General features: G+C 42.0%; 1 protein-coding gene across 7 annotated transcripts in view; it reads left to right on the top strand.

Annotated features, from left to right (window-relative positions):
* The window catches only part of HHAT (hedgehog acyltransferase), a 353,787-nt gene that overhangs the window by 51,360 nt on the left and 278,777 nt on the right, over window positions 1–23,650 (top strand). For 5 of the 7 annotated variants that reach the window (XM_068538433.1, XM_068538436.1, XM_068538435.1 and 2 more), the window contains exon 4: window positions 11,952–12,065. The exons of the other annotated variants lie outside the window; for them this stretch is intronic. In XM_068538433.1, coding sequence (XP_068394534.1) covers window positions 11,952–12,065 — 114 coding nt within the window. The remainder of the gene's footprint in view (window positions 1–11,951; window positions 12,066–23,650) is intronic. 7 annotated transcript variants of the gene reach the window in all.

The raw sequence follows: 23,650 nt of genomic DNA, 5'->3' as shown, positions 1-23,650 counted from the left end.
TATCTTTGAGGAAATGTTGGGGAAAGAGTGTTGTCTCTGGAAATTGTGAGCAGTAAAATAATTTAGTTCAAATTATTTTAGAAATAGCAAAGCATCTGTTGAAAGATAAAGAAAACTCTTCCAATAATTGCTAAATGAATCATTAGCCTGAGTTCATCCAGAGAGCAGTGCTGCTTCTGTGCAAAATCCCTACAAATTAGTCATCTTTTTTTTCATTCCCCTTTGGAGAATTATAGACCATTAAGGTGAGCTTGCTGCCTTTGAATGTGTAGGGAAACATTTCTGGATTCAAGTATCTTATAAAGGTTTTCTCTATTCATAGATAAGTTTTGCTCAGTGTGTTTGGGAATTAGGTATGGTCTCAAAGTAAATAATATGCACAAGTGCTGTTTAGGAAATAGATATGCAAAAGTGTTTAGTGTTTCTGTTGTATTGCTTTTTTTTTTGCAAAATGTTGGATATGAGGTAAGGAAAACAGTAAATATATACAGCTCTCCTTCTTTTCCCTATTCAAGGAGAAAATAGCTATGGTAATGAAAAATATAGACCAGTGGGTAAGGTAGATAATTTTCTGTTTGGTTTTGAAATCCATAAATTGGTGCACTTATGAATGTGAAACACTCACTGCCTTCATTATCCAGTTCTAGAACACTCCTTGGAGTGATCTACCTGGTGTTTTTTTCTCCATTTATTTTTCTCCACCGAATAATGTTCTTCAAAGTGAATTATTTTCATAATGCTTCTATAATACAGCTAGAGCTGTACTGCAGTCAGAAGAAAAATCCTTTCCAAAGTATGTTGATCAAGGCTCCATTACAGACAACAGAATCCACCCCAGTCAGTTTAAGCAGAAAGGACTTTATTGCAGGGATTTAAGGAGATTTCAGAATAGTCGAAAGGACTATAGGGATGGGCACTAAGTAAGGTTCCTGGAGCAATTCCCAGAGCCACCCTGTAAAACCATGGCTGCTGCCCAGCCCCTGGCTGGAGAACGCAGTGCTATGGTGCACTAGCAAAAGCTGCCACACCAGGAAGCTACAGCACCTCTGGACTGACTGGACCCTGGAGCCTCCACCGTGGCTGCTGCAGAATAACAAGAGCCTCTGCCACCATCCTTTCAGAAGTCTCAAAGCCCATACATTTTTATGTTCGTTCTTTCACCTTCAAGTCTGCGTGTGTGTGTTTTTTCATCAGAAGCTAGGTCCAAAGGGAACATGCTAGCTACAGGGAATTCTGGGAAATGTAGTTTTTTGCCTTCTAACCTCTAATGTATAGGAAGTCAAGCTAGAAGTGGTCGGAGGAGTGTTGATTGAGGCAATTGGCAGTATCAGCCACGCAGAGCAGATATTTTATTTTGAGAAGAAGGTTAAGATGGTTGCTTTCCCAAGGCATTTTAGATGTTTCAGCTTTTCTGAATGCAGATGTTCCCCTTTTGTTAATCATGGATTCACTCCTTTCCAGTCCAGTTTCTAGAACCTGTCTGCTTTCCTTTCTTTTGACTGGGTTTGAGGGAATCTTGAGCAGGTCCCCTCTCTACCTCTATCTGTCTCCATATCTATGAGTATCTCTATCTGTTTCAGGATATACAGCTTGAAAACTCTCAGATTTATGTTTCTGGGGCTATCAGAATAAAATAGAGTGTGTTGTTTGTTTTTTTGTTTGTATATTTACTTAAACACACACATAGTACTTAATAAGTACTAGGCACTATTCCAAGTGTTTTCCATATTTTAATTTATTTAAGTCTTATAATTAAATCATGAAATAGACCCTCTATTATGACAGTACTCTATTTTGTCCATCTCTTTAGAGCAAGTAATTGATATAACCAGAGGGTGGGCCTTGAGTTGGTGAAGATAATCTGCAGAGCACATCATGCACTAGAAATATTCCATGAGTTTCTGTTCTCTAACTGTGATTATAAAGACATTCAAGGATAGGTGCCAGGTTCTCCACTTTTTGTGTCTCTTATTCCCTTTTCCCGGTAGACTGTGCTTACCCTAGGTTCTTAAAAATGATTGGGGGGGCTTCCCTGGTGGCGCAGTGGTTGAGAATCTGCCTGCCAATGCCGGGGACACGGGTTCGAGCCCTGGTCTGGGAAGATCCCACATGCCGCGGAGCAACTAGGCCCGTGAGCCACAGCTACTGAGCCTGCGCGTCTGGAGCTTGTGCTACGCAACAAGAGAGGCCGCGATAGTGAGAGGCCCGCGCACCGCGATGAAGAGTGGCCCCCGCTTGCCACAACTAGAGAAAGCCTTCACACAGAAACGAAGACCCAACACAGCCATAAAAATAAATAAAATAAATAAATTTAAAAATGATTTGACCCATATGTCATTCAGTTTATTCAACAAGCTTTTATTGAGTGTCTAGTATGTGTTGGTTTCTTGGAGGATACAATGCTGAATGTACATGTAGTCCCTTTTGGGGCGGGGGGAGAGGTCACAGTTTAGTGGAGAGGCAGCTCAGTAACCTACAGTTAAAGTACAATGTGGTAAATTGCCATGATATGGGTAACCATCGTACATTGAGGGAGCATAGACAAGGAACAATCTGTCTGGACTCTAAATGGATGGATTAGGTAAAGCTTCCTGGGAGAGGGCTTGCCTGACCTGAGGCCTGAAAGATAGGTCATCATCCTGATATTTGAGGGACCGGTTTCTCCAAGTAAAGGGAGCAAAGGGTGGGAAGTTTCGGCCATATGAACACAGCACATTTGGGTGATCAGCACGGCCATGTTGCAGAACTGGGGAGAAAAGTTGGGTAGGATGATGAAGGCTGGGCAGAGCCAGATAGGAAGAGCTGAATGCATCTTGCTGAGAATGTTTCTCTGGTATGCTAAGGGGGAAACCTGAAGAATATTAAGTGAGAGAGTGACTTGATCAGGTGTGGTCTTAAAAATATTACTTTGGTGCTGTGAAGAGGGAACAGAATGGGGGGAACAAGACCAGTTGTGCAGAGAATAATCCCCACCTTTGAAGTACGTCCAGCGCAGAGTACTGGGAGGAAAAAGATGTGCAGTAGCTCCGAGTTTTTCCTGGATAACCAAGGGTAATGGGTGTGCTGCGGCTGAGGCTTCTGTGGCCTTCGTAGAATCTGCTTCATCTGTAGATGTAGACTTCAGAGCTGATAGTAAATTACCTAAAAATGCCATCCATATGTGTAATAAGACAATGTTCCTGACCTACTCTCACTAGGAGATAAGTGGTGGGTCTAGGAGAAATGGTAATCCCTTAGAAGAGGGGCCTGCAAACCAGAGCCTTTGTACCAAATTTGGCCCTCTACCTGTTTTTGTGGGTACAGTTTTTTTGGAGCACAGCTGCTCCCATTTGTTTATGTCTTACTATGACTGCCTTTGGGCTACACCATCAGAGTTGAGTAGTTGCCACAGAGACTCTATAGCTCACAAAGCTGAAAATATTTACCATCCAGCCCTTTATTAAAGTTTGCCAGCCCTTGTTTCAGTGTGATTATTTTGATAGCAATAAGCAGGATGGATTTGGAGGGATGAGTTCAATTTTAGAGGCATTAACATTTTTTAACTTTAGACTTTGCACTTCACCAATCAATCCCTTTAGCTTTTATGATTACTTTAAACTCTAATTATATAAATGCCATTTGCAGCAACATGGATGGACCTAGAGGTTATCATACTATGTGAAGTAAGTCAGACAAAGACAAATATCATATGATATCATTTATATGTGGAATCTAAAATATGACACAAATGAACTTATCTCCAAGACAGAAACAGACTCACAGACATAAAGAACAGACTTGTGGTTGCCAGAGAGGTGGGAGGGATGGATGGACTGGGAGTTTCGGATTAGCAGATGCAAACTATTACGTATACAATGGATAAACAACAAGGTCTACTGTATAGCACAGGGAACTACATTCACTATCCTGTGATAATCCATAATGGGAAAGAATATGAAAACGAATGTATGTATATATACATACATATATGTATAACTGAGTCACTTTGCTATACGGCAGAAATTAACATTGTAAATCAACTATACTTCAATAAAATAAATTTTAAAACATTCTAATTATGTAAAGGAGGACTGACCAGCCTGAGGTCACATAAGGGTAGGTGACAGAACTGAGACTCAAGCCTGGGTCTCCTGAACGTGAGCACAAGTCCAGTCTCTGCCACACACAGCAGACCACTGGCTCCATCAGCCACTTCGAGAATAAGGTCACTTGCCCTGCATTGTGATAGACGCAAATTCGAGGTGAGAATAGTATCTCTGGGAAACAGGCCTTCCTCTGAGGCCATCCATTACAATCACTTTCCTCTGTGTTCTTGGTGTCCTTTACTAGGAGGGATGTTAAAGCCCACGATCTCCTCATTAGTGATGTTAATTCCCTCTGTTAACTCTGTGGGAATCAACACCCTTGCTCCCTTCAAGGCCCCAGAAGAGTGTAGAAATGAAGGTCCGATTTAACTCTATTGAGTCAATGGAAGTAGCTGAACATTCCAGTTAGGCTGCAGCTCTTCCTGAACCCTGAGGAATTGAATTTTACAATTCTAAGGTCCTGAACCCTCCTTCTGGTGGGTACTGAGCCAAGACTGTCTGCACCCGGGAGATTTCTATCACGTTCTTTCAGTTCCTGATCGCGTTTATGGATGGTAGTAAATTTGCTGGTCAGAGCAGATTTCATCATTAAGTAAATAGCCATTTTAGCCTTTGTATCGATCTTAACAAAAAAATAATTCTTTCATACAAACCGAAAGAATTATTGAATTTAAAAAATTCAGATGCAAAATCCTGCAGACTGACAGGATTAACTTTTCAGGGAGCACTTTATGTAATAAGATATATCCCAAAGCCAATTTTTACCCCGTTATTTCCAGCAACTGCTGACGTTTGCCCCCAGGATGAAATTGGAATGTTAAAACAGCAGATTCCTCAAGTGTCTGCCCGAGGAGGTAAGCAGGCTCAGAGCAGGAAGAGGCCTTGTTGAAAGAGCTGAGTTCTCTGTGATGCTAGTAAAACTCCCTGTGGGCAGAGGGTTAGTTTTTTTGGCCTTAAAAACTCAAACTTGGAATGTAAAATGGTGTAGCCACTGTGGAAAACAGTTTGCAGGTTGCTCAAAACATTACACATAGAATCATGATATGACCCAACAGTACTACTCCTAGGTATAGACCTAAAAGAATTGAAAATGGGTATTTTAACAAACACTTGTGCACAGATATGTATAGCATTAGTCACAGTAGACAAAAGGGGGAAACAGCTGAAATATCCATTAATGGATGAATAGATAAACAAAATGTGGTATATCCCTATAATGGGATGTGATTTAGCCATAACACAGAACGGCGTACTCGTACGTGTTACAATGTGGATCAACCTTAGCAACATTATGCTGAGTAAAAGAAGCCAAGTCACACATTGCAGGACTCCATTTATATGAAATACCCAGAGTAGCTAAATCCATAGAGATAGAAAGCAGGTTCATGATTGTCAAAGCCTGGGGGAGGAGGGTGGAATGGGGAGTGACCAATTAATGGGTACAGAGCTTCCTTTTGGGGTGATGGAAATGTTTGGAACTAGATAGAGGTGGTGGTTACACAACACTGGAAGTGTAGATGCCACTGAGTTGAATTTAATGTGATTAATTCTATGCTATGTGAATTTACCTTAAACCAACAGCAGCAAAACAACAAATTCCCCCAAACTCAAGCTTTTTCAGAATCCCTAAGTTGTGGAGTTTCAGTTCTGTTAAATCCTGACAAATAACCTTCTAATAATATTTGAGTTAAAGTTTCAGCTACTGGTAAGAGCAGTGATTTACTGGAAAGTAGGCAAGGTCTTGGGAGAGTCTGGGTTAAAAAACCAGTGGTGGAATTGGTGTAACTGATTTTGTCTGTGGGATGACTTTCTCAGCCTCCCTTGGGGTGTCTTGGTAGGTGGCTTGGGGTTGTACTTGGTACCGGGTGCTTTAACAACATTTGAGTCCAGTGGCCTGGCCATATTAGCCATGGGATTGTTATCTTCAGCCAGTGTTAATTCAACATGGTCTGAGGAATGCAGGAAAAAAGCAGAGGAGAGTTTTGGCCATCCCCCTGTGATAACACTGCAGGACTCCAGCTAAGGGGCCAGGAGTGAGGGTGCTGTCATCTGGTGAGCTCCAGGGCTGATGGGAATTCATGGCTAGAATAAGGAAAAATTTACTCAGTGGTGAGTTGGCAACATAAGATCTTCATTTGCCAGGAGTTTTTTCTTTTAACTTTCTGCCCTTGAAGTACTAGATGATTTTGAAAGAGATTTGAACCACCAGATATGAGTACACATGTTTAAAAAAAAAAAAAAAAAAAGGTCATTTGGCAACATTAGGAAATCATTTAAAATTCAAAATACTAAAAAGTAAACCTTTAGCACACCCATGTTCATAACAGCATTATTCACAACAGCCAAGAAGTGGAAGCAACCCAAATGTCCATTGACAGATGAATGGATAAATAAAATGTGGGCTCTCCATACAGTGGTGGAATATTATTCAGCTTCAAAAAGGAGGGGAATTCTGCAGTATGCTGCAGCATGGATGAACCTTGAGGACATTGTGTCAAGTGGAACAAGCCAGACACAAAAGGACAAATGCTGTATGATTCCACTTACATGAGGTACCCAGAGTAGCCAAATCCATAGAGAAAGAAGTAGAATGGTGGTTGTCAGGGGTAGGGGTGAGGTATGAACGGGGAGTTACCGTCTAATGGGTACAGAATTTCAGTTTTACAAAACAAAGAGTTCTGGAGGTGGATGGTGGTGATGGTTGTATCACAGCGTGAATGTACTTAATGCCACTAAGCTGCACACTTAAAAATGGTTAAGATGGTAAATTGTATGTTACATATATTTTACTACATGAGGCACAGACTTTGCAGCCTGAGGACCTGGGGTTTTAAAGTCAAGCTCTGGCATATATTAGCTGTGGGACCTTGGATGTGATATTTAACCTTTCTGAGGATAGTTTTCTTTTTCTTATCTTGCTATAGGCAGAATCATAGCACATAGTCAGTCTGTATGCTATAGTTTCTTCCCAATCTGGGGAAGAGGCTGGATGACTGGGGAACTTTCTGGAACAGAGCAGGCTGACAGTGTGGATGTGGAACTTGGAGGCCTGGGTTGGTGCCATGGGAGTGTGAGGGGGGATCTCTCCCCCCTACCCTCCGAATCATGGGCACTCAGTCAGGACGCTGTTTGTAGGCGGGTTACTAGCTGTTCTCTTAGTACTTGTTTCCTTTAGTATTTTTTCCTTTTGGAAAAAAATAACTTTTTTTCCACCCTTTGAAAGCAGTCTGCCCTTCATCTTACATACAGGAAGGCTCAGGGCCAGATAGTTAAGTGACTCGTCCAAGTTTACACAGGGGGAGAAATGTGATGAGAACTTAGGTCACCTGATTTCACTTCCCCACCATTTTAAAGGCCTACTGATTGTTGGGTAATCATGATAGAAATTTGTGGTTAAGTCAAGGTTTTTGCTCTCAGGAACTTACTATTTTTTCCCTCTAGAGAGAAAATATATGAAATAGCTAGAATGAACAGTGCTATAATAAATATGCTATAGTAAGATGTGCTATCGTAAAAGTGCTAGAATTGAGTTGTGAATTGACAGAGGAAGGGATGCAGTGAGGTCCACCTGGAAGGGTGGAGAAGGCTTCACACCGGAGCTGACATGTCTGTGGATACGGGGCATTAAGGAGGCATCCCCGGGGTTGGAAACGGTTTGGTCGGATAGTGGGGTGTGTGTATGTGTCTGGGAGTGGTGGGGGAATCCAGGTAGAGCGTCAGCACAAGTAGAAACATCTTGGAAAAGGGCTTCTTCCTCTTTGGTATCAGACAGGACTGGGTTTGAAACCCAGCTCTGCCGCCTCTCGTTTTGCCTGCTCTGACCTCCAGTTAACTCATCTGTAACATGGATTAAAAAAAAGGAAAGGTCTTAGTTGTATCTCTAGTATATGTAGATGAATGACACCACTGTTACCTGTCTTGCTTTACAGTGGTTTTCAGAGTCCGGGATGTCAGTGTTGGTACCCTGACCTCCTCCAGGGTGAGGAATTCTACATTTCCACCGCCCCCCCACCCCGCCCCGTACCTAGTGTAGAACTCTGCTCTCTATGGGACAAGAGGCCCAGATCCTTTTCCTCGTTAAGAGTAGGAGAAATAATGTTTCACCAGGAAGTTAGAGTCACTATTTAAGAGACCCAGAATCATCATGTCCTTAGAGTTCTCTGTTCTTGCCTCATTGCACACTGAAAGCCTCAGAATGAATAACCATGCTTAACTCACTCAGCTTATTAAATTCTCACATCTCGGCGCTCAGAGCTTTCCATGGTGAGCAGGATGATGGTCGCTCTGTTTGTGAATATTAGGTGGTCAGCTTTAGTGTGTCCCTGCCTGGGAATGGCGTGGGGTGGCGTGAGCTGTTAAGGGTTCTCTGGGCTTATGAACAATGTAGGGAATCATGATGGATGATGTCAATCTCTACTACTTGAAATGCGGTCCCCAGGCCAGCAGCATGGCATCCCCTGAGAGCTTTGATGAAAGACATAATCCCAGGCCCTATCCCAGACTTCTTGGATCAGAATCTGCATTTTAGCAAAATCTGTAGGTGATTTGTGTGTCCACTGAGGTTTGAGAAGCGCTGATGTAGAAGATTGGATGTGAGTCTTGGAGTTCAGCCTCCCCTTTCTCCACGGGGGAGCCTTCCTGGTTCTGTCCAGCTAGAATTTATCCCCGGTTTATATTTGACTTCCTTACAGAACCAAAGAAGAGGCTTCTAATTGACTAAGAATTACAGGATCGAGAAAGGAAATGGGGAGGGAACAGAACATGAAAAAGTTGTTCTTGATTTGAGACTTTAAGATTTACCTTGAGGGCTTCCCTGGTGGCGCAGTGGTTGAGAATCTGCCTGCCAATGCAGGGGACACGGTTTCGAGCCCTGGTCCGGGAAGATCCCACATGACACGGAGCAGCTAGGCCCGTGAGCCACAACTACTGAGCCTGCGCGTCTGGAGCCTGTGCTCCACAAGAGAGGCCACGATAGTGAGAGGCCCGCGCACCGCGATGAACAGTGGTCCCCACTTGCCGCAACTGGAGAAAGCCCTCGCACAGAAACGAAGACCCAACACAGCCAAGAATGAATAAATAAATAAATAAATAAATAAATGTACTATTAAAAAAAAAAAAAAAAAGATTTACCTTGAAATGAGTGAGCTCAGGGTCTATAAGGCTTTTGCTTATGAAATCAGGCAAGTCAACATTTTTCTTCCCCAAATCAGTAACTGCTACTTATTGGCCATCTTCTATTCATTAATTCAGCTTTTCTGTCTGGTTATTTCCTTTAGGTAAATATTTTAAATGGAGAAGAATAAACATAAGAAGAATGTTTTTATTTCCTTTAAATGGCCCTTTTCTGAAATAATTAGTGATGAGAGACTGTGTAGTTTTGTTGATGGGATTTTTAAAAAAAATTTATTTATTTAACTTATTTATATTTGGCTGCGTTGGGTCTTCATTGCTGTGCGCGGGCTTTCTCTAGTTGCGGCGAGCAGGGACTCCGCTTCGTTGAGGTGCACGGGCTTCTCATTGCGGTGGCTTCTCTTGTTGCAGAGCACAGGCTCTAGGTGCGTGGGCTTCAGTAGTTGTGGCACGCAGGCTCAGTAGTTGTGGCTCATGGGGTCTAGAGCGCAGGCTCAGTAGTTGTGGCTCACAGGCTTAGTTGCTCCGCGGCATGTGGGATCTTCCCGGACCAGGGCTCGAACCTGTGTCCCCTGCATTGGCAGGTGGATTCTTAACCACTGCGCCACCAGGGAAGCCCTGTTGATGGGATTTTACCAGCACAGGGTTTTCAGTAGTTCTGGGCCTTAGGATGAAGCATAAAGATTTTTTTGGTTTCTTGAATGTTATGAGATATTATTTCATTTTCCCCCCCTAGAAATTAAACTTGGAAAAGTTTTGAAACATAGGTATAAGTCTGAGGTGATGAATTCTAATGTAATTCTGAATGTTCAATAACATTATTTATATTTAAAAAGCTAAAATGTTGGGATTTTTATTTTGAGGGGGGTAAAAAAATTCAATCTTGGTTTTTAGTGTCTGCATCCATGTTACAAAGTGGCATTTTACTAGCATGGCCTCATCACATGACCTTTGCGCCTTTAATCAGCTGAGTGACTCTCCACTAATTTGACATTTTTAAGATGGGGAAGTGAGCTCTGGAACAGGGATGAAGCCAGGTTAACGATTTGAGTTCTCTGCTCTGCTGCTGCCTGGGTGTGCAGCGTGGGCACGTCCTGGGCTCTGATGTAGTCAGTCTTTGAATGGAAGGAATTGGACCAGATCTGTGATTTTCATGGGATGGGGGCTCTATGAGCAGGTTGTGTGTGTATCAGGATCTTGGTTGTGGGGAAAACGTGTTGTTTGAGAAGCACAGTACTGCTGTCTTTCTTTATTTGGAAAATAGAAAAACTTTTTTTTTTTTTTAACAAGAGGCAACATGTAAAGCATGATACAATCTTAGCTGGTTAACACAGGATGGAAAGCACATGGGACTAGCAGTTAGTGGCAAGTAGCAATTTTTAGTGAGTACTGTGTGCCGGGTACTGTTTTAAAATTTTGATATGCATGTATTTTCAGTTAAACCTCACAAATTCCTAGAAAATCAGTCCTGTTATCATATGAGCAGACAGCAGAAAGGTGAAGTATCTCACTCAAGGTCATCACAGCCAGTATGCAGGTAGATCTGGGATCCAAACCCAAGATGAATCGGCAGCCTTAGCTGCTACATTTGCTACCTCTACATCCATAGTCTGATATGAATCAAGATCACTTCAATCTATATTTTACCTTCTGAAAAAAAGAGTTTTGTAATATGTGTAACTTGTATGAAATTGCCCCTCAATCCTCAGGTGCAAAAAAAAAAAAAAAGAAAAAAATAATAGAAAAAAATCCTATTTTCCTTTAAACCCAATTAAAAATTTGACTCAAAGTTTCACTTGTAGAGACTGATGAGATGTTCAGTATCGATAGATCAATAGTCAGCAGGGGATTCCTTTGTCCCCCACACGATTTGGCTAGAAAATTCTGAGGGCCTCAAATCTGCACTCCATCCTGGTGGTGCCGAGATGCTCATGGGCCAAGCCCGCATTATCCGTTTGAGAGTGGCCAATCACTGTGCTTATTCCCTCCATGCTCAGCTTGGCTGCCATGATCTCCCCAGGGCTCCTGAGGCCGAAGCTTTTAGGTGTGAGCCCCCAGGTGTCCACGGGTCCAATCTTGCCAGAGGTTTTCACCTGCCCCTGTCAGGGAGCCATATAGACACAGAGCCTGGTACAGACGCAGACAAAGGGCACTGATGGACATAGCTTCCCAAGGTGAAGGGAAGTATATCTTTCATTCTTTCCTTGTAATCTTCTAGGGAATTAGTTAATTTCTCTATCAAATTATCCTCCTGCCTGTAAGTGACAGCAAGATTTAACATGACTGACCTTACACGATTTTATTAGTGTCCAGTGTACATTTCTCTTGCTGGTGAAAGCATCTAGGTGATGAAACTGAGATATGCTAAGTTGTTATTTGTACTATCTATGTGATGCTGGGTAAATGAACTGAATTCTTTAAGCCTCTGTTTCATATTTTATAATGTGGGGTCAATAATAGTTTCTATCCCATAGAGGGTCCAGAGGTCGGGGGATCAGCTTTAACAAAGGCACTCAATGGGGGAATGGCAATGAAATCAGCTAAGCTGGAGGGGAGGGTATAGGTAGGTGCGGTGTGTGGTGGGGTAGATGCTGGAAATGTTGTGTAAATGCCGTTTTATGGCATTTGGATTCACATTGGCCTTCTTCTTGCAATTGTTTTATTAACTGGTGTTTGTGTTCTGCCTCAAACACGTACCAAGATCCCTCTGATGAACTGCTGTTTTGGCCAATTTAGGACCCAACTGACTTTGAGTGGAGCTTCTGGATGGAGTGGGGCAAGCAGCGGCTGGTGTGGCTTCTCCTTGGCCACATGGGTGTGTCTCAAGTAGCCAACCTGCTTGCAAGGAAGGTACGGTTATGTGCATCATTTCCGTTTAAGCTTCTTTCTCCTTTGCTTTTTGTGAAGAAAGAGACCTGAGCTAGGAAATCAGGAGACAAGGATATTAAGCCTTGGAAGACTGGAAAAGATGAGAAAGAATTGTTACTGGTCAATAAGATAGATTATCAGGTAAAAAGATAAAAATAAAAGATAAAGATAAGATAAATTGTTAATGATGTTGATAAGATAAAAATTTCATACATGCTTATCCTGTGCTTACTTCCTCCAAGTCGTTTTTCAAACCAATGAATATGAAGGTTTTAGAGTAAAACTAACTTCAGATGGTATTCTTTAAGACCATTCTTAATCAGATGATCTTATAAAAACCACCTGTTGAGAATCTATGTGATTTCAGAAGAAAGAGAATGATTTCATTAAGAAGTGGGAATGATTTTCACGTCAAGTAATTTATGCTACAGTAGCTGTTGTAGATCAGAATTCTCGTATTTTGCTCTTTCCTTGGCCTGGTTTCGAGAACAAGAGATTCTTCCAAGCAGATGTTTGAAAAGTGCTTTTGCAAGAGGTGGGTTTGAGAACCTCTTTATATTGTAGCTAATACAGGGCCTGAGATAGTGCCAGGAGGATCTTTCTCTAGTGTAGGGGCCAGGCTTAGTCCAGCATCCTCTCATATATGCATCTTGCCTCTGTGGTTTCCTAGTCTGAAAAAAAATGAGTCTGTGCTTGGATATCTACCCAGTAAAAACAAAGCACAGCCAAAAATGGACTTGGAAGTCAGCCCAGGAGAAATGTTAGATTCTTAGAGGTTCAAGGAGGTGAAGAAACTGAAGGGACAGAAGAAGCAGGAGTCTCTGGGCTCGAGAGACCCGGACGTGAACTGAGAAAACAGTGCCATGTGCTTAGAGATGTCACCGGACTTGGGCTACTTTTCAGCTCTTTCCTGAAAATCGGTACTTTCTGGGCCTGCTTCTCATCCTGGAATACAGAAAATCCCAGTAGCACACTAACTTTCTTTGTTTTAAATATGATAATGATTACTTTTTTGTAGTCAAGTGGTTTCCATCTTCTAAAGTAGCAAAAGATTAAAAATTTTAGATGATGTCAGATCTGAATATATTTTAAAATTTCATACAACTTTCTTTTTTTTCAGTTTTATTGAGATGTAATTGACATATGGCACTGTATAAGTAAGGTATACAGCATAATGACTTAACATACACATATTGTGAAATGATTACCACAGTAAGCTTAGTTAATATCCACTGTCTAATATAGATACAAAGAAAAAATGAGAAAAAAGAAAAGAATGTGTTTTCCTTGTCATGAGAACTTTTAGGATCTAGTCTATTCTCTTAGCGGCTTTCAAATATACCATACAGCAGTGTTAACCATAGTCATCATGTTGTACATTATATTCTTAGTACTTATTTTTCTTATAACTGGAAGTTTGTACCTTTTGATCACCTTCATTCAATTTTATATAACCTTCTGAGCAAACCTAATAATAAGTAATCCATTTTTTTTTGTATTCCTAAACTAGTTACGAATGTATCCACCTCAGCCTTCATTAATGTGTTTCTTTTCTTCCACAAATTTGTTTGGTATTTGCTAAGACATCAGTGTTTCTAGAAATTTAACATTTTTGTTTCTAACACAAAGCTTCTCTGCCCCTAGGTAAATGACTTACTGCCCCTAGGTCTTAGTTTTCCCATCTGTAAAATAAATAGCTTAATACTTGTATTTTCTGTCTCTGTGGGGGGGGAAGATGAACTATTTTGAGGAGTATCTGTGAAATTCAGCCAGTCTCACTACTGCTGCTGTGGGAAAGGGTCAGCTGTCATGGAGTGGAAGAGTGCTGGGTGATGGATTAGGTCCTGGGCTTTCTCACTTGTTAGCTTTCTGACCTTAGAAAGGCTTTTCACCACTGAATCTTAATTTATCATTTTCTGTAAAGTAGGGTTGATGAGATAGTATTATTCTTTTTCTTTTCCTCCTTTTAAAACATGGTGGGCTTGTCACTATTCACAATAGCCAAAACATGGAAGCAACCTAAATGTCCATCGACAGATGAATGGATAAAGAAGATGTGGGACATATATACTGTGGAATACTACTCAGCCATAAAAAAAAATGAAATAATGTCATTTGCAGCAACATGGGTGGACCTAGAAATTATCATACTAAGTGAAGTAGGTCAGAAAGACAAATACCATATGCTATCACTTATATGTGGAATCTAAAATATGACCCAAATGAACTTATCTATGAAACAGAAACAGACTCACAGACATAGAGAACAGACTTGTGGTTGCCAAGGGGGAGAGGGGTGGGGGAGGGATGGATTGGGAATTTGGGATTAGCAGATGCAAACTATTATATGTAGAATGGATAAACAACAATGTCCTAACTATATTCAGTATCCTGTGATAAACCATAATGGAAAAGAATATGAAAAATAATGTATATATATGTATAACTGAATCAATTTGCTGTACAGCAGGAATTAACACAACATTATAAATCAACTGTACTTCAGTAAAATAAATTTTAAAAAAATGGTGGGCTTCATTTGTTCGAAATTTCATTAAAAAGTAAGGATGAAACATGGAAAAGGTAGGACAAAGAGAAAGCACCAAAGAAAGGGCAGAAATAAATGCAAATATATCAGTAGTCACAATCAGTGTGAATGGACCCAGTCCACCCCCCAACCCCAGAAAAGGATTGTCAGACTGGATAAAAGTAAAACAGAAAAAAAGGAAAATAAAGAAGTAAAACAGCATCCACAGGGGTGCTTCCTAGCAAGATATACTTAAAATGGAAGGACGCAAGGACACAGAGTGTTTGAAAGCGAAAGGATGGAAAAAGGTGTTCCAGCTAATATAAGACTCATCTTTGTCCCGTCCACCTAGATACTAGTGCAGTTTCATTAACAGCTGGCAAAGAACATTATTTGTGACAAAGAGGGTTCTTGTTTAATGATAAAAAGTTCATTTCATTAGGAAGATATTATAATTCTAAGTTTGTTTATTTTGCTTCCAAATATAGAAAGCAAAAGTTGATCAATACCATAAAGATAAATAGATATATCTGTGATTTTAGGGAGAGATTTTAACATAATTTTATCACTAATTGGTATATCAGATAGAAGAAAACAAATAATACAATTAATAAGCCTGATATACGAAACATAAATGGGGACTTCCCTGGCAGTCCAGTGGCTGGGACTCCGCGCTCCCAATGTGGAGGGCCTGGGTTCGATCCCTGGTCGGGGAACTAGATCCCACATGCCGCAACTAAGACCTGGCACAGCCAAATTAATTAATTAATTAATTAAAAGGTAGTTTATAAGCGGGCTATAAAGGATCTTAAGTACTATAGTTTGGGAAGCAGGAATCCACTGAACTTTAAAAAAAAAAAAAAAAAGAAACGTAAATGATTACATCTAACAACTGGAGAATTCACATCCTCTTAAAGAACACATAGAATATTTATAAAAACTGACCACATCTTAACCATAAAGTAATTTTCAATGAATTTCAAAGGCTGTGTTTTAAATAGGTTACCTTCTCTAATCCCAGTGTAATTAAGTTGGAAACCAGTAGCACAATGACCTGAAAACTCTAATTCATTTAGAAATTAAAAAAGAAAGCAAACTTTAAAATAACAATAGGTAAAAAAAGAGATCATACTGGAAATTAGAAAATAGTTAGAAATGAAAAATATATTACATATCAATACTTGTAGGGTGCTACTTGGATAATTTTAAGTTTATGTAAGTGCGTAACGTTACATGCTCCTATTAAAACAAAAGAAAAGCTGAAAGTTAATGAGCTAAGCATACAACTTAAGAAATTAGGAAAGAACAGAAAATAGCAACAAAAAAGAAAAAGGAAGGAAAGAACAAAAATAAGAGTAGACATTAATGAAACAATCAGCGGCATGATTGGTCAAGAAAAAACTGCACAAATAACCAATATTAGCTGTGGACAAGAGGATGAAAAAATACAGTAAGAAGATATTTTGCACAGCTTTATGACAATAATTTTGAAAACTTTGGCAAAGCAGACACATTTCTAGAAAATATAACTTACCAAAACTGACTCAAGAAGAAATAGAAAGACTGAATAGTACTATAACCATGAAAAGAAGTTGAATAAGTAGTTAAAAATCTATTTGTAAAGAAAACAATAGTCTAACACACCACTTCTTCCGAACATTCAAAGCACAAATTATTTAAATCTTTTCCAGGCTTTTTCAGAAAATAGAAAAAGAGGAAACATTCATTTTATGAAGAAGAGAGCATAAAATTAATACCAAAATCAGACTATGTGCCCTACCAGATACTATGACTTAATAAAGATATAATAATTAGGACATTGTTGTATTGGCACCAGGATAGCTAAATAGACCAATGTAACAGAATAGGGTTTAGAAAATACTTGTACATAGATGGAAACTTGATTTTGACAGATGTGGCATTTCAGATCTGCATGGGAAAGATAAACTGTTCAATAAACAGTGCTGACACAATTGTTCAGTCATATTAAAAAGAAACGAATACTTACCTCATACCATTCATAATCATTTTCAAGGTGAATTAAGTCCTTAAAATAGGACTTCCATGGTGGCGCAGTGGTTAAGAATCCGCCTGCCAGTGCAGGGGACACAGGTTCGATCCCTGGTCCAAGAAGATCCCACATGAAGCAGAGCAGCGAAGCCCGAGAGTCACAACTACTGAGCTTTTGTGCCACAACTACTGAAGCCCGTGTGCCTAGAGCCCACGCTTCGTAACAAGAGAAGCCCACGCACCGCAGTGAAGAGTTTCCCCCACTTGCCACAACTAGAGAAAGCCCGTGCGCAGCAACGAAGACCCAAAGCAGCCAGAAAAAAAAAAAAAAAGGACTTAAAAAAAAAAAGAGTATGAAATTTTTCGAAAGCATGATGTAGGAGGAGAATACTTCTTGACGGTAGGGTAGAGAAAGATTTCTTAATTAAGACACAAAAAGTATAACTTGTAGAGGAAAAAATTGATAAGTTTAACCACATTAAAACCAAGAACTTATCAATGTATAATAATCAGTGTACATCTTTGTATGTATCCAGAAACACAGTGAAGAAAGTGAAAAGGCAAGTCACTAATTGAGAAGTTATTTGCAACCTGACAGAGCTTTGGTATTTGGAATATATAAAGAAATTTCAAAAGGAAAAAACAAGTCACCCGATAGAAAAAGGGCTCAATATGGGAAAAGGAATTTGCAGAAGAGGAAACACAAATGACCAATAAACTTATGAAAATGTGTTCAACTTCATTAGTAGTCAAGAAGATGTACCTTAAAACTACAAGATACCATTTCATACTTTCAGTTTGGCAAAGATAAACAAAACAAAAATCCCCTGATGATATCAAGTACTGGCCACCTGAACTCATACAGAGAGGTTGTGAGTATGTGCTGGTATGGCTTCTTTGTATTACATTACCTAGTGAAGTCAAAGAGGTGCAAATTCCACAGCTACCGGTGCTAACTCGGACATGGTCCCTGCAGAAGCTCTTCTCTGCCAATCAGGGGACACGAGCCAGGACGTTCATTGCAGCAATGGGATTGTAGTAACAAAGAGCCAGAAGCAATCCAAATATTCATTATGGGGAAATGGATGAATTGTAGTGAATTTATTCCATGGAAAGGAATGAATTATAATTGTAGTTGTCAACGTGGCTGAATTTCCGGATCACGACATTGAGCTAATAAGGCAAGTTGCAGAGGAATCTATCAGATATGATCCTATGCACGTAGAGCTGTACAGACTAAATGATACATTCACGTGTATGATCACAAAGATGAGACAGCCATGAAAATAAATTCAGGATAGTGGTCACATCTGGTTGGGGAGATAGAATCAGGGGGGAGAGGGACTCCCCTGGTGGCACAGAGGTTAAGAATCCTCCTGCCAATGCAGGGAACATGGGTTCAATCCCTGGTCCAGGAAGATCCCACATGCCATGGAGCAACTAAGCCTGTGCGCCACAACTACTGAAGCCCGCATGCTTTAGGGCCTGTGTGCCGCAACTACTGAGCCCACGCGCTGCAGCTACTGAAGCCCGTGTACCTAGAGCCCGTGCTTCGCAGTAAGAGACGCCACCGCAACGAGAAGCCCGTGCACTGCAACGAAGAGTAGCCCCCGCTCGCCACAACTAGAGAAAGCCCACGTGCAACAACGAAGACCCAACGCAGCCAAAAAAAAGCTGAAAAAAGAATCAGAGGAGAGATAACCAGGGCCCTTTTTTGGTTTGTTTGTTTTTGCTTTGATTATGTATTTATTTATTTTTATTGAGGTATAATTGACATTTTTAAAATTGAGATGTATTTGACAGATGCTCAGGGGCCCTTTAAAGCACTGATAGCTTTATCTTTCTTAAGCTGGTGCTGGGTATGCAGGTGTTATTTCATTATTCTTTATACCGTATAAACTTTATAAATATTCCGTTCCCTGTGTTTGTTATGTGATGTATTTTTAACTGAACATGTGGAAGAATGGTGTGGCAGGGAGAAGGAAAGATGACACTGCCCTGGGCACACTGAGTTTTCGTCCCCTCCCTTCCTCACCGTTCTGCCATGTGCATCAGGCCCAACATGGCCCCATCTGACTGGTCTCCTTTGCTTCCCACTATTTGTCTTGCTACCTCTTGTTTGCTTCCTGTAGATCAGTGTTTCTCTAGCTTTCTTTTTTTTTTTTTTTTTTTCATTATTTCTCCCCCAGGAGCATTTTTAGCTGTTTTCCCCCAATTGTCACTTCCTCTTTATGACATTTTAATACCACAGATGTACTGTCTGTTTATGTACTGTGTACCTGCCTGTGCTTTATGCATAGAGGAAGGTTTTCTTGTCTGCAAGAACCAATTCCCCCCCTTCCCCTGGAGTAGATATACTTCCAGTAGACAGTGCAAGATGTAGATTCACCCTCTGCTCATGAACGGATATTCCGCCCTCTTTCCAAATTTCCTCCGTTTTCAGCTCCTATTTTGCACCTACCACCATCAGAAATCTACCTAGGTTAGGATATAGAGGTTCCTCGGGTTAATTTGCTTGTAACTTTGAGTTAAGTCTCTTCCTGTTAGGAGTCCACATTCAGGGTAGCTAAGAGCTCCTGGCTGAAACCCGGCTTTGTCGCTTTTTAGTGATGCAGTCTTAAGCCAGTTAATTAACATCTTGAAGCCTTTCTCCTCATTTGCACAACAGGGATGGTACCGCTTGCTTCCTGGGGTAGTGGTGAGAGTCCGATGGTTTTCAAGGTTGTGCTGGCATACGATGACAGCCAAGTAAGAGGCGGCTGCTGCTGGGGTCCGCTGGCCTTTGCTGTGCGCCGTGACCGCGGTCTGTGTGTGCTCCTGGGAGCAGTTCCCTCTGTGGTGTTCAAAAAGGAGGTGACTGTCAGAAATGCTGAAACCCCAGAGGGCAGAGGCTGTCTGTCCAGCCATACCTACCTTCCTCTCCTGCATGTCTTTCTCTGACCCTGTTTCAAGCTTGAGCTGGGCTGTGGGAGAAAGGATGGGGAGACACAGTCCCTCCCCCAGGAGCTGAGTGAGAAGTGACAGAGGAAACCAAATCCTGGGAGGAGTGGGCCACATCTGCCTGGGGGTGTCAGGGAAGGCCCCTGAGGAGGTGGCTTGCGAGCTGTGCCTTGAAGGGAGTGGAATCATCTGCTTATTTCAGCTTCCTGCATCTCATTACCAGGAATGGGTGGATAGGTGGACTTGTCTTTCTATCTGCAGAGCACATCTTATCCAAACTCAGTAGGAGGTTTTGTTTGCATTTTTCTTGGAATGTGGCAGAGTTCGCACTGAGCCGTGTGTGTGTGTGTGTGTGTGTGTGTGTGTGTGTGTGCGCGCGCGTGTGTGGTCTCCCATCTCTTTGTGACCACAGGTTTGATTTGTGCAACAGCTGCTGGGCAGGGTTCTGGTCGGGCTGGGGCACAGTGTGCTCTTTGAGTCCGCTTGGTCCTTATGTAAGCATGAACCACAACTTTGGCCCCATTAGTTCCATGCTTTCACCACCTGGACTGAGTGTTCCAGATGGCCTTAATTTGGGTGGATGTTTTTGATACTTATTCAGGGTGGAAGATTTGGGTTGCAGTTGTCTGTTGTTTCCCCATGCTCGGGGGCATCGTGAACTGTGGATGATGCTGTGCAGAGGGTTAGGCGTTATCACTTCTTGCGGTTACAACCCTTGGACCCTGAAGGATGCTTCCCGCCTTCATCTACTATCTGATCCCGTCTCTGCCTTTGTGGCCCTACCTCCTCCCAGAGAGAGGCAAAGAAGAGTTTATTTTCAAAAGTGGGATTTTCTTTTTCTTCCTTTTTTTTTTTTTTTTGCCATGACAAGTAATAAAACTTTCCACTGAGCTCCTCGGCCAAGGTTAAACACCTTTTCTCTGGGTAGGGCTCTCTCTGGGATTTGGCAAGACTACATCACGGGCAGTGCCCTGGGAGGGAGCGGAGGCTGAGTAACGGCTCTGAGATTTGGCTCCGGGTTTGTTACGATTGGAACGTATGTGGGGTGGGTCAGACAGTGGCCTTCTTTCTTGAACACCGTCACCACCTGAGACGTTGCGTCCCCTGCCCTTAGAACCAAAAATACCCCTGTGCAAACTTTCTGAGAAGGCTGACCGCGCGGGGGGCCGAGGCTGGGTGCTGCTGCTGACCTCAGGGTGCGTTCTCACCTGACCTCTGACTGGCAGCACCTGCGTTACTAGCGCTGGGCCCCGGCTGGCTGAGCTCATTGGCCGCAGGCTGAAAAGCGTGGTCCCATGGCGCTGGCTGAGACAAGTAAACTAACCTCTGGAAGGCCGTGGTGAACAGGCGCTCCCTTCCAGCGTATTATCGAAACCACACACCTGATAGGAATCTCATGCATTAATGGTTTTCCTGGAATCAGACTCTTCCACCTCCATCACTGCATCTCTAAGGAGGGATGAAATTGGCTTTATTTGGGCCCACTGGCCTTTACTCCCAGGAAAAGGAGGCTAGAATGCCGTTGTGTGGACTCTGGGATGGTTTTGGTTATTTTCCCTTTTTGTTTGTGTGGTGATACACACACACACACACACACACACACATATATATATATTTTGTTTTTCAGTAGCAGCTGCAGTTGATTATGTAGTATGTAATAAATTATGCCCCCCACTGAGTGGTTTCTGGGCAGATGTACAAAAAGAATTAATACACAGCAAAGTCTGGTCCAGTTGCCAGCAGGGGTCTTCACCAAGCCTTTGCACTTTGGTTCCTCCCTAAAGAGATGAGCTAATGAGGGGAACCACTCAGGCACATCATGTTATCACTCAGCGTCCACAGCACAGAACAAGCTAAAGCAGAAGGGAAGAAGAGATGGTGTGAGGGGGGCATGGCCAGCCAGCTCTTCCTGTGGCTGGGTCCTGGCTCCCTATGAGGAAGATTTGAAGCATATAGATTTGCAAAAGAAAAGGCCACAAGTCCATGGTCTTTTCTCAGGGGTACTGATTTCAGCCTTTGAAACACGCCAGCTGAATTTGTTGATCTCTCGGAAGCCTTCCCTGGGGTGACAGGAATCAGGTTCTGTCAGAGAGTCTGCTTTCAAAGGTTGGTGCCTGTACCCTATCAGTTGTGCACTATTTGAGGCTTCCCCCAACACAAGATTGTAAGAGATCCCTGTGAGTGAAAACAGGCAGTAGGCAGTGAGATGTGAGATAACACCTTTTTATCCTATCTGCATTGGCAAAGCAGTCTGTTCATAAGGGGTTAGGTGTACAAGCAGAGACTTTGGAAATCAGCAGGTTTTCACATTAGTGACTAAAAAGCCCAAAATGTTGGTGCTGATTTCTTGTTCTTAGTCATAACTGCCAGGTGAAATCCCAATACCTGGGGAAGCGTATCCATCTATCCATCCACCCATCCATCCCCCCATCTATCCATCCAACTATTCTAACCATTCATTTATCCAGTGTTTATGAAACACTTGCTATATGCTAGGTACCATGTAAGATGCTTACATTATTGTATTATGAACAAGACAGGATATTAATTTGTTAAGGGAGCCTATCAAAAAGAGGGACAGTTATGCCCTGTTTTGAGAAGTGGTTCAGTATAAACACAAGGAACAATGGGAGCAGAGGGCAAGTCTGCCTACCCCATTCAGTCTGGCCTAATTCCATCAGAAAGGCCATAGTATTTAGTCTCGCTTTATCTCAACTGCCACGAAAACAGAGTACAGTTTCTTTCTTATTGTTTGTTAAACTTTTAAAAGTTTCTCCTCTTCCCCTGCCTGCCTTCCTTTTTGTCTCCTATCAGGAACTGAAGAACCTGGAATAAAGAGAGTTAAGGGGGTCAGGATAGTTCTGATGGGCTGGCATCTTGTGCCCCAGCGAAGTTCACTCAGCCCATCTTATTGATGCAAGGTTCAGGTTGCTCACACTTTGATACCCTTTGAAAGAGCATGGTAAATGCAAGTTAAAGCCACAGTGGGATACCCCTGTCCAACTACCAGAGTTGATCAGGTAAAAAATAGTAACAACACCAAATGCTGGTGAGGCTGCAGCATTTGGATCCCTCGTATGTTGCTGGCGGAAATGGAAAACGGCCCCTCTGGGAAACTGTTGGGCAGTTTTTATAGAGCTCTAAACACGCAACTACCATGCAGCCCAGCAAGCTCACTCTTGGGCATTTATCCTAGAGAAATGAAAACATATTTACATAAAAACCTGTACACGTATGTTCATTTCAGTTTTATTCATAATAGCCCCAAGCTGGAAAACAGCCCAGAATGTCCTTCAACAGGTGAATGGTTAAAGAAACTGTGGTCCATCCACAGCATATAAAACTACGCAGCAATAAAAAGGGGGCAGTCCTTTGATACCTGTCACAACTTGGGTGGGTCTCAGGGAATTATGCTGAGTGAAAAAAAGCCAGTCCTGGGACTTCCCTGGGGGCGCAGTGGTTAAGAATCCACCTGCCAGTGCAGGGGACACGGGTTCGAGCCCTGGTCCGGGAAGATCCCACGTGCCGCGGAGCAGCTAAGCCCGTGCGCCACAACTCCTGAGCCTGCGCTCTAGAGCCCGTGAGCCACAACTACTGAGCCCGTGTGCCTAGAGCCCATGCTCCGCAACAAAAGAAGCCACCGCAATGAGAAGCCCATGCACTGCGATGAAGAGTAGCCCCCGCTCGCCACAACTAGAGAAAGCCTGCACCCAGCAATGAAAACCCAACACAGCCAAAAAATAAAAAAACAAGGAAATTTATTAAAAAAAAAAAAAAAAAAAAGCCAGTCCTAAAGGTTACATACTGTATGACTTTTGAAATGACAAAATTTTAGAAACGGAGAGGATATTAGTGGTTTCCAGGGATTAAGAATGTGGGGTAAAGGAAGCAGGAAAAAGGTGGGTGTGGTTATAAAAGGGCAATGCAAGAGATGCTTGGGGTGATGGAGCTGTTCAGTATCTTTACTGTGGTGGACACTGAACCTATATGTGATAAAGCCTTTTATGTGATAAAACCGTATAGAACTAAAACACACACACACACACACGAGTACAGGTAAAACTGGGGAAACCTGAATGTCTGTGGATTG

This window comes from Eschrichtius robustus, chromosome 3 (genome assembly GCF_028021215.1).
Source record: "Eschrichtius robustus isolate mEscRob2 chromosome 3, mEscRob2.pri, whole genome shotgun sequence".
Lineage (NCBI taxonomy): Eukaryota > Metazoa > Chordata > Mammalia > Artiodactyla > Eschrichtiidae > Eschrichtius > Eschrichtius robustus.
Note: the sequence above shows the minus strand (reverse complement) of the source record. Positions and strands in the feature narration are given on the sequence as shown.